Raw genomic sequence first — 12,234 nt, forward strand, 5'->3', positions numbered from 1 at the left:
CCTAAATGATAATAGTATATATTATATGCAGTGGTCTCAGAAAATTTGGGCGCAAATCGACAAGAGATCTACATAGACATTTAAACGGCTCATGACATACCTTATTTGCCAAGAGATTTTTCTTTAAGCTTGATGACCTTCTCCAAACATGCTGGGATGCATCTTGCCAGTTTTTCTACATGTTGGGAATATTATTCTATATATCCTGTATTTCTATTTTTAACTTTGCTACAGTTGAAACGTCACAATCCTGAAGCTGTTTTTTAATGATATACCACACGTGCTCTGTTTAGGTCTGGTGAATTCCCAGGCCACTTTCTGAAGTAATCTATACCATAGTGCCTCTAACCACTGGGTAACAGACCAAGCTGTATGAGAAGGAACTCTATCCTACATAAACCACCTAGCATTACACTTTTAAAAACTTTCAGGCATATCACATAATAACTTGAAATGACATTCATTTGGTTCAAGAAACACTAAATTGCCAACTCCCCCAAATGCAAAGCACCCCCACACTATAACACTTGGTGCATATTTCACCACTTCATCTGTATAGCGTGGGTCATTAGGGTCTGATGCACTGGGGTGCCTCACACACTTCAACCTACAGCCCGACGACACCACGAATGTTGACTGGTCACTCCACAATCCTTGTTCCCAGTCTTCTAGGGTCCAATCCTTATGTTTCTTGCAAAAAGCTATGCAATCACATATGTTTTTTGCACTTAAGAGGGAAAGAACCTTACCACAACTACAATATTGTAAATCTTTGGCTAAATGATCAGAAATACATCTTACAGACATGTCCTGCAGCAGTGCAGTGTTATTTTCCTTCAGAGTGAGGCTTGGGGGTAGGAATGGCATCACCTCCTCCGCCTCAAAATTTCTTGGTTCACTTTTGCACTTGCTGCATGCCAATTCCCACATGAAAGGCTATATCTTTACACTTATAACTCTCCTTATAGATAGTTATAATAGCAACAACTATGTCTCTTCCCAGCTCTTTACCACTTCCTATTATGGATAAATTGAGGCACAAAACAGAGACCACTGCAAAAAAATTGACTAGTCCATGTGACAGATATTTACAAACTGACACCATATGATCCTGGGTGCAATTAAACAGTTTCCAAGTGGTGCGTATTGTCTTGTCTAAGTAATGGTATAGACACTAGCATTGAAAAATAGTGAAAAGTTTGATCCTGTGTCTTGAATTTAGCAAAAAAGTTGGGCACCTGTAATTTTGCACCCAAACTTTGCACTACTACTGTACATGCATACATTATAAATATACATATATATATATATGTATATAAAATAAAATAAGAGTGAATATACGGTGATGGTGATTAAATGAAAATTATGAAACAGCCCAAGGGGATGTTGTTATCTGCTCAGCAAATCATTTTGAGTGGATAAGGAGTATGATTATCAAATGATGAAGTAGGGTGGGGTAAAAGAGCTTGGGTAATCAGGCCCTGCCCCTGCTGTAGAAGTGCTGTGGTGAATTACTGTCCTCAATTCGAGTATTGTGGAGGACAAGAATGAACATTTATCCACAAGGTGCTGAGAAGGGAGGGACATTAAACAAGTTTTGAGGTGTATGAAATAGGTGTGTGCTGTGACCTGGACAACAACTTTGTGTGAGTGAAAGGGACTTAGGAATAATAAGAGCATATTTTGGCATGAGGTTGGCACAGCATCTCTTCATTCCCATTTGGAGTACTGACTGCACAAGTTTTATGCAGTCAATGCTTTAGGGATTTTAGTGACACCTTTATGGACCAGTCACACCACATTCTCTTATGATCAGAGGCTAATCTCTACTTGAAGAACAATGCAGATCACTTAACTTCTACTATTTCTCATTTCTGCTCTATGTATACCAAAAGATCTTTCCCCTTTAAAAGGGGAAAATAGCAGATAGGATGGTTGGCAGAAGTTAAATGTGATCAGAATTCTTTTTGAGTGTGGATTAATCTTCAGTCATCAAAGAATGCTATATTATTCAGGTCCATAGGGGCGTCACCAATCTAAAATATTTACTGCATAAGAATTAAGCAGTCCACACCTGAAATAGGGATGAAGAGATGCCATACCAACCTCTGGCCAATAAAATATGACAGCAATATAATTCAAACATAGTTATCATTTTGTTATTTGTCAAGACTATTTAGTTCCTACATCAACATCAAATAATGAAGGCCCCTATAATAATAATAATAATCTGATCAATGTACAGCCAAGTATCCCAACACCTACACCACATGTTTTGCTGTTTGCACAAGTTATGATGGTGTGTAGTGGAAGGATACCACAGATACCCCCCTCCTCTTCTACATCGTCCAAGTCAGCAATAAACATGTGCTCATGGTACCCTTGCTCCATCGGTGTTAACAGCAAAAACCGTCCACAATGTGTGACCCGAGCTGGGCTAGATAAACAACAGTATATAATTATACATTGGAAACTAAAAACAAAATACAAACTTCACTGGCTAACCAAATGAAACTATTTACAATCAACACTTCCCATGCCCAAGATACAGTAATTCACATCATACAAAGGGATTTTGGTCCTTACATATCTATGGAAGATAAGCTAAACTTGTATAGAGTGACTTACATTCGCCATTTTGGATGGTCTGGAAACTCTGCTACTAATATGTCATCATCTTGTGAAGTGCCAATACGATGATAAAAAAGTTTCTGGTTTTCATTGCATGTTGTTTCAGACCCATCAGTTCGACCCTCCTGATCAATATACCTCTGAAAAAAAATGCATACAATAAAATAATATATACATAAATATACATCAAAAGGCCTTTTGATCCTAAGGGGGGGAGATGGCTGAATGAAATCCTAGTTCTAAAAACTCATTCACTCTCCTTCCTATCTTGTCTCTATCCCCTGTCACACTGTTCTGGTCAAAGGCAATGCAGCAGGACATAGCAACCCCATGGCAGGGCCCAAAAACTGTAGCTGATTTACCATTCTTTATTTCTTGGTGACCCTTCCTCCTTCATCCACTCAAAAATTATAAAGGAGACAAGAAAAAAAATCTCTTTGGGCCATGTCATTTCCTTTTCCATTCTATTCACCTCAATCTTTTCCACTCCCTCTTCCTTGCTCACCAGATATTTTTCTTGTATCTAATGCTCCATTCACCTCTATCTTGTTTTTTTCCCCAAGTTCACTTCATCCATTTTTGTTTTCCATTTTTTCATAGTCCTCTTTCACTCTTTCTTTCCATATGCCCAAATGATAGTATTCTTTGATCAACCCTATCTACTAGCTCTTTTTCCATCCCTACTCTCCTCACACAAACACTTGCTGCAGCCACCACAAACACATCACACCCGCTACACTACATAGCAGAACACCCACACACACCAAGAAACATTAAAACTACACCCAAAGACCTTTATTACGCACAGATACTCTCTTCTCTTCCTCCACAACCACCAAATACCAGCCTCCGGAAACATATTCATAATCATATCACTCACCGCTCCATTAACACACTGAAAGACAACACACTGCTGCATGCCAGACCCCCTGATATCCACCCTTCTGAATCCTCTCTCCCACGAAAGGACAGAGTCCACTTGGCCAGACTGCGATGCGGTCACCACCCAGCACTTCTAAGCTACCAGAAGAGGCTGGACGACCGTGTTGTGAACAGCTGCCCAGGATGTAACACTTCACCCCATACCATACAACACATAATGGAAGACTGCATTATACACAATCATGCACGCAAACAACACAACATACACTCTATAAAGGATTTGTGGGAAAACCCAGTTTCGGCTGTGGCCTTCCTTGGGGAGACGGGACTGCTCGGACAGACAGTCTAGGGAACGACAACAACAACAACAACTCTCCTCACATCCAATTACTATCCATCCTTTTTGTACTTTATCTCCAACATATCTAGGCTCTTCCTTCTTGTCTCCTTCAAATTCCAAGTCTCTGCTCCATACAATGACATGGGTAGTCACCCTAGTATAGTCTTTTTGTGTTCATCCCTACTTATTTTTCATGATACTTTTCATTCCCCCAGACATTTACTTGCTTTTCTTACTCTTTAACTCATTTCCAACCTTTACTCCTCCATTCCCTGCTACATTTTACCCCAAATACATAAGGCTGTACTTCCTCTGCCTTTTTGCACTTTAAATTCACCTCCAAACCACCACCATAGATAAAAAAAATTAACCATGCTTTGTCATCAAAGGAGAAAAATATAATATACCAAAGGCCCTTTCTCCTCTTACAAGGTGACTGGCTGAGTCAACACATGCAGTTCATACACAAATACTAACCCCATAGAAAATGCCTTTGTGATCATGGGTCCATGAAATGCATGAAAACTTGACTTTCTCTAGGATATCTGGAAGATCCTCCCCATCAGCTACCTGAAAGACATAGCCATCAATAAGTAAAATAATGTCATTTGGCAAGCATCCTACATTCATACTGCATCAGATATGAAAATATTTATAATGTTCATAAAATTGATAACATTTTCAAAATTAGATAGAACACTACACTAATTCGACACACAAACATACATATGTACAGTGATGGTGGACTGGCTGGTGAGGTTATTTAATGTTTGCTGGAGAGAGGGTAGAGTGTCGGAGGACTGGAGGAGTGCCTGTATAGTTCCACTTTACAAGGGAAAAGGGGACAAGTGTGAATGTAGTAGTTTCAGAGGGATTAGTTTGTTAAGTGTAGTTGGGAAGGCTTTGTTTATATATTTATAGCTATCATAACTTTTTTTCTGGTCATTTTCTAAAACCAGAAATGATAATATTTATATATCTGACACTGGTCACACAATATGAATGAATAATTATAACCAAGAATTAGGTCTATCAAAGAAGAAAGTGTTGGTTTTTAGTGGAGGGCAGAAAACTAACTTTAAATCAAAGAAAAATTATAGTATAGGAAAAGTGGTGTGGACAGTATAATTTGCCAAAAAATAATTTCACAAAAACTTACCCTCTTGAAGTGAATTGATATCCAATCTGATCCACTCCTAGAGAGGCCATATGCATATATCTCCCCATCCTCACTAAATGCAGATCCTGAGATGGCAACAGTGCCATCCTCTGAGAGTGTATTGGCATCAAGGAATACTCTTGGTTCATCATCTAATGTGTCTTGTACATACATCACACTGGAAAAAAAGTATGATAGAAATGACAAATTTTAAGGTATACCAAGGGCTTCTTCCTCCTTACAAGGGAGGTAGCCAGTCAAGACAACAAAATATCTTGACAACATTACAATAACCCTTGGCAACAATCCATCCACATAAACAAGAAATATAGTTGAAGTTGTTGTTGTTTTCATTCCCTAGACTGTCTGTCCAAGCAGTCCCGTCTCCCCAAGGAATGCCATGGCCAGAATGGGGTTTCCCCACCAATCCTTTTTAGAGTATATGTTGTGTTGTTTGTGTGTGCGATTGTGATAGAGATCTTGGGCCCAGTCCAGACTGGGTGTCAGCCCAGGGGCTGAAGCTCCTGATGGAAGTGAATGGGTTGACAGATTTTGAAAAGGGGAAGCTTTCCTGTCCATCTTGCAGGACCACCACATGCAGGTACCCATCAATGGTCCCTGGTGGTATGGTCCTTACAAAAAGTGAAAGATATTAGCAGGATTGAAAATACAAAGATCACTGACCAAATTGGTTCCTAGCCTTCCAGATATACCATACAAGTAGAGACCAGAAACAATGGACCTGCCATTATTAAAAGAAAGAAGAAAAAGAGGCAACTAGATTGTGATGCTCATGTCATTGAAAGGCAGGGACAAAACTGACATGGAAGATTTCTTGGTTTGGGATGGCATCATATCATAGGAACAAATTGAAGAAGACATCTCTGATAGACATTAAGAAATAGTTTTCTGTACAGATGTGTCAACCCCTGGAATATCCTAGCTAACAAAGCACACATCAGAACTATAAATCAATTCAAAACTAGGTATGATATATGGAGAATAAATGACAGGACCCCAGGAGTATAGGTCCTTTCCTGTAGATACAATTAGATAAATACACAAGAAAACAAACACCCTCTTCCACATTTATAACCAATGTATACAAAGTCCATACAAAACTAAAATCAAAATGGCATATGAAATCAATACTCTACAATGCCAACATGCATTACTGTCAACAAGAATTTTTAAAATGAACTCACCTCTGGTTTTGCAACCCAGTGTTCATGAAGTAGAAATACCGACTCCCCCTTCTGAATGGACATGTGTACTTTGGATAATTCCATAGTTGAGTGAGTGTTTCATTAATACTGTTGCGTGCAGGGCAACTCTCAAGGTATGGAATAGTTATACTATTCTGAGCCTCCACAAATTTCTTAGTCTCCTCTGAATCAGGATCCTCCAACCATCGGTACGGATCAGCTACCTTTAATAACAAAAAAATAAAATCAGAAAATAGAAGTGAACCAGAAACCAAATTAGATACATGTACAAAAAAATATACAATACTAAATTAATGTATAAAAATATATTCACAAAATCCTAAATATCTCTTTTACTATGGGATGGCTGAGTCAAAGCATACTTTCGGTCCCTAATTTTGTCCTACTTATTAATTTGTTGTCCCAGGTCTCTCTCGTACCATTTAGTCACCTTTTATAACAAAGTGAGACACAGTGGTGGTGCTATGGTCCCCATCTACAGTAATACATTCAAATCTTTCAACTACAAGAATTATAATAAAATTTAAATTAATATCAAGATATCCAACTACAATCTCACTCATAATTTATTTTGAGTGGATAAGGAGGGGGGGTCACCATATGGTGATGTAGTGGGCGCAAACCAGCTCCAACTGTTGGGCCCTGCTATAGAAGATATGTAATTGATGCATTGTTTTGACTTAAACAATGTGGCAGGCAACTGGGCAAGCCTTCATCCTTGAGGTGCTGAGATGGAAAGGATGGTGGCACAGGTTTTATTACTTTACGATGAGAGTATGATAAGAGGTTTATCTGTATACCAAGAGCTTCTTCCTACATGCACACATTGTAATGTGGAGAGAGCCACAGAAATACACAACCATATCTTGACACGCTCAGCACCTGGTTCACTACAAATTGCCTCAAAATAGCCCCAACCAAGTCCAAAGCTACATGCCTCACCAACTGAACAGAACACAAATACAAACCATACCTCTTTATTAACAACACTCTCATACCACACACATTCATCCAAGATTCTTGGTGTAACATGATATATCCACATCATTCAAACAACACATTACATACAGACTCAATGTGTTTAAATCACTTGCAGGTACAACATTCAGACACAACACAGAAACTACCATTACAGCATACAAAAAATATATATGCTCACTGTTGAATCATGGGAGCCCCACATGGGCCTCTAATCTCACTGAGACACACTACACCCTGCAAACTATACAGAACAAAACCCAAAAGATAATTACAGGATGCACAAATACAAAAGTAGTAAAAGTATTGAAAGTAGTAAAAAGATGTTTTGGAAAGAAATTAAAAGAGGAAGAGGAGGCGAATCAAGTAGAGAAGAAAAGGTAAAAGGTGCAGATGGAGAGATGATAATGGAAGAGAAGGCAGTAAGGGGAAGATGGGCAGAATATTTTAGGGAGTTGCTAAATATGAAGGAGGATAGGGAGGGAAAGATAGTTGCAGTGGGAAATGCTATGAAAATGACCGTGATGAGTGAGGAAAATGGAGGAGAAATAAGGAAGGATGAAGTGAAGGCAGTTGTTAAGATGATGAAAGCAGGTAAGGCACCTGGTCTGGATGGATGCCATGCAGAATGTCTAAAAAAAGGAGGTACAGTGATGGTGGAACTGGCTGGTGAGGTTATTTAATGTTTGCTGGAGAGAGGGTAGAGTGCCAGAGGACTGGAGGAGTGCCTGTATAGTTCCTCTTAACAAGGGAAAAGGGGACAAGTGTGATTGTAGTAGTTTCAGAGGGATTATCTTGTTAAGTGTAGTTGGGAAGGCTTATGGGAGGATCTTGATTGAGAGGATTAGGAGAGGAACAGAGGGAGTAATTGGTGAGGAACAGTGTGGATTTAGGATGGGTAGAGGTTGTGTAGATCAGATCTTTGTGGTAAGACAAATATGTGAGAAAGCTATAGGAAAGGGGAAGGATGTTTTTGGGCTTTTATGGATCTCGAAAAGGCTTATGATAGGGTAGACAGAAAGGCACTGTGGGAGGTTATGCAGATATATGGGATAGGAGGAAAGCTTCTAGGAGCTGTCAAGAGTTTTTATGAGAGTAGTAGAGCTTGTGTCAGGATTAGAAATGGAGAGAGTGAGTGGTTCGAGGTAAAGGTGGGACTTCGTCAAGGATGCGTTATGTCACCCTGGCGGTTCAACTTATACATGGATGGGGTAGTGCGAGAGGTAAATGCAAGGGTAGTGGGTCAGGGATTGGAGATGGTTAAAGAAAATGGAGAAAAGTGGGAGGTGAGCCAGCTGTTGATTGCGGACGACAATGCGCTTGTGGCAGGATCGGAGGAGGAATTGAGGAAGTTGGTGACAGAGTTTGGGAGAGTGTGTGATAGAAGAAAGCTAAAGATAAATGTGGGTAAAAGTAAGGTGATGAGATGTATAAGGGGTGAAAGTGGCAGTAGACTGGAAGTGAGCATTAAGGAGAGCGACTGGAGGAAGTGGATAGTTTTAGATACTTGGGTACAAATGTGGCAGGAAAAGGTGGAGTGAAGGTGGAGGTAGAATGTAGATTGAGAGAAGTGAGTAAATGCCTTGGTGGATTGAAGAGTGTAATGAGGAATAGACATTTGGGAATGGATGCTAAGAGGAGACTGTATGAAGGAGTGATTGTGCCAACAGCACTGTATGGGACAGAAACATGGAACATAAGAGAGGAAGAGAGGAGTTTGAATGTGTTTGAGATGAGGTGTCTGAGAAGTATGATGGGGGTTACTAGACTAGATAGAGTGAGAAATGAGGTGGTGAGGAGGAGAACAGGGGTGGAAAGGGAGTTGGGAGATAGGGTTGATGAAAGAATATTAGGATGGTTTGGACACATGGAAAGAATGAGTGAAGAAAGACTAGTAAAAGAGGTATGGAAGGCAGATGTGGAGGGAGTGAACATGAGGGGACGTCCTAGGATGAGGTGGATGGATGGGGTGAAGGGGGCTTTGGGGAAGAGGGGAATGTCTGTTGAGGAAGGACAGGAGAGGACAGAAGACAGGGGTGAATGGAGAATGGTTGTATATGGATGATGTTGCGATGCATGAGGTGGAATGGGCTGGGGTGGGGGGTGGGGGGTGAGGTAGTATGTGCCCCTTTCACCCTATCCATCCATCTCGTACTCAGTTGTCCCTCACATTCAATCCATCCACCTCTGCTTTCCACAATTTTTGCTAATCTTTTTTCACTCATTTTTTCCATGTGCCCAAATCTGGAAATATTTCTAAAAGGGAAACAAATGGATGTTGGATCAGTGTGGGGTGGGTGGAGGGTGGATGTGTGTCTTAGCTGGCTACTTCCCTCAGAAGTGAGAAGAGGCAGTTTGGTATGTGTGTGTGTATATATATATATATATATATATATATATATATATATATATATATATATATATATATATATATATATATATATATAAAACCTGTTAAGTATATGGGGACTGCAGAGACAAACTCTGATTGGAGTGTAGGTTCAATTCATAGTCAACTACTCAAAGATATCAATGTTAAAAAGGTTACAACACAACATGTGAATTAGGAGTTACATTACATTAACAAATCAGATGACAAACCCTGACAACCTACATTACTCTACTATACATTTAACTCGGAAATTATACTGCACTGCATTACAGGAAATGTTAACATTTGAAATTTCCTTCATCACCTTAACACCATGCAATTCCTCGACAAATGATTCATCACGACGAACTGTGGGGTACTCCATTTTGTGTGTACAGAAATTCACAACACCAGGGTAGATACTGATTTTACACGCTTTATTGTTGGATTGCAGGACCTGAAAAGGGGAGAAAAGACTATCAGTCACACCATTAATAATCCCTCATTACTTACCTCATTTGGATAAATGCCCTATAAATTCTTTGCACTCTATTGCTTGGATGAATTTGGTACCTTTAAGAATTCTATCCTCACTAATGCAGGTATATTTTCCCGAGAACCGGAAAGAGAGAGAAAATAAATAAACTAGTGAATATGGTACTTTAAATATGATGGCAATCTTTTATAAATGATTTGAAAACATATCAAAGGGAGGTGTCCTCAGGTAGGTGATGCCCTCATAGCTGCTCCAACCCTACCCAAGTCCAAAGTCTGCAAAAGATTCATTAAATGTTGAGTTCTACCTACTGATGCCTGCTCCAACAAAGGATCCATTAGCAATGCAATGCTATTAGTCAATGGTGCAGACTGCTTAATAGTATATATGAGTTAATCAATCCATTCCTTCAGACCTAAATTGCAAGACCCACAGTTCCCAAGTAACCAGCAACAGCCACTGGTTTGGTCCACAAGTTACTCAAACAAGGAATACTGTGTTGTTCTCTTGGCATCAGTGTGGTGTGGGTGTAGGATGAAGTGTTTGCTGTCTTCTGTGTGGTGATTGCATCTGGGGCAATTAAATTTTGTGTTAGAATATTTTAAAACCTGGATGGTGAATTGAATACAGCTATGCAAGTGTAATTTTAGCTTGCTCTGGAAGGGATTTCTTTGTGTGCATTGATGTCTAGGGAAGTTTAATGGGCAGTCTAGGAGGGTTCATTTTATGAGACAAGTGTGTGTTGTTGAATTGAAGTGTACACAGAGTTCTATTCAGTTTCAAGTCATGAATTCCCTTTTCAGATCCACAAGGAAGTACCAAAGACAGGTGCCTGCATGATGCCCATTTGCAAAGAACCTGTTAGACCCCCCCCCTCAATTTGGAGGTGTAGTCTTGTTGGGCTGACACTTTGTCTGCTGACTGGGACCCAAGATCTTTATCAATTTTAACTGTATTTCTTACTTTTCCACACATGGAAAGTTGACAGCTGGGTTCTGGGCAGCAGTCAGTTTCACACTTCTTTTTTGACTTTTTGAAGATTACTTCTAAGGAAATTATATCCAATAATAAAGTGTATGAAATGAGTTATTGTGGTATTATTGACCTAAATTAGTAAAACTGACATGCCACTGCCATATTTTTTCTGACAAATCAGTTTAACTTTTACTCTTCTAGGATATGTTTCTTTTTAATCAATTTAAATAACTGTGTGAAACAATAGTATAATTTGATTCTTAGATTTATGAAACTGGTACAGCTAAAATGAGATCAACTTACTAACCAATACTAGGTAGACAAAAACACAATTTCTCACAAATTGGGAAAGCAACATTGTCCACTAAAATCATTCTTTTTGAAATATGTTCTTAGTTAAGGTGTCCAAATACAGTGTCTTTAAACCACAATGGGTAACAAAAATAATACATGATCTCAGTAATGATGCCTATCTTATTTATTTAAAGATTAAATAAAACTATTATGCTATGGTGGTGTCATCTAAAGTGTGCTGGTCTTGCATTTCCTTAGTTGTGATTTTGAATCCTGCACTCCTCTCCAATACCCAGCAGGGACTGTTACCTCCCCCAATAGTCCAAGTGTTGGGCAAAGGTGATGGCTTCATTTGCAGCTATGTACCTCCTGATGTGGGCTCCTCACTTTCTTTTTTGTTCCTCCTGAGAACCCTTCCCACCACTAGTGCATTCTGGGATGGAGAGTCATGACAAAGGTGTGTACAACCTAGAGAATTAATTCATATTTCCCCAGAAAAGATGATTGAGTGAGACTGGGTTAGGTCAGGTTAAATGGTTTTTGTTTAGATGCCTCCCATCTCGGGATACACTTGTGGTAGTAATGGATATTTGAGGGAACAGATGAACAAGTGGTTATGAACAAGTGCTCAAGGTTTATAATTTATTATTAACAACAATATCCTTAAATAATAATAATAAAAATAAAATAAATTGATAAATAAAGGCAACACAAGGCACTGGTTTTCCATAGCAGACTTATACTGGTATGTCCAATATCCTGAACCTTGAAGCTTTCCCCATAATTGAACACCCCTTCTATGGTCAAGACTGGATCTGCCATTGAGCTTACCCCCATTATCTATGTTAACATAGCTAAGAAAATATAAAGTATGTCTTGTCT

The 12,234-nt window shown here is 39.3% G+C and overlaps 1 protein-coding gene across 4 annotated transcripts in view; it reads right to left on the minus strand.

Moving 5' to 3' along the window:
- The window catches only part of LOC143029803 (prolyl endopeptidase), a 36,839-nt gene that overhangs the window by 23,282 nt on the left and 1,323 nt on the right, over positions 1–12,234 (minus strand). For 3 of the 4 annotated variants that reach the window (XM_076192822.1, XM_076192821.1, XM_076192824.1), the window contains exons 2-6: positions 9,913–10,044; positions 6,218–6,441; positions 5,013–5,190; positions 4,331–4,423; positions 2,629–2,771 (exon numbers count right to left, since the gene is read on the minus strand). In XM_076192822.1, coding sequence (XP_076048937.1) covers positions 2,629–2,771; positions 4,331–4,423; positions 5,013–5,190; positions 6,218–6,441; positions 9,913–9,972 — 698 coding nt within the window. In that variant the 5' untranslated portion in view covers positions 9,973–10,044. Of the gene's footprint in view, positions 1–2,628; positions 2,772–4,330; positions 4,424–5,012; positions 5,191–6,217; positions 6,442–9,912; positions 10,045–11,661; positions 11,786–12,234 lie in introns of all 4 variants that reach the window. The other variant, XM_076192823.1, reaches the window with a different exon arrangement.

The sequence above is a fragment of the Oratosquilla oratoria genome, chromosome 11 (assembly GCF_046742065.1).
Source record: "Oratosquilla oratoria isolate Oo_2021 chromosome 11, ASM4674206v1, whole genome shotgun sequence".
Classification (NCBI taxonomy): Eukaryota; Metazoa; Arthropoda; class Malacostraca; order Stomatopoda; family Squillidae; genus Oratosquilla; species Oratosquilla oratoria.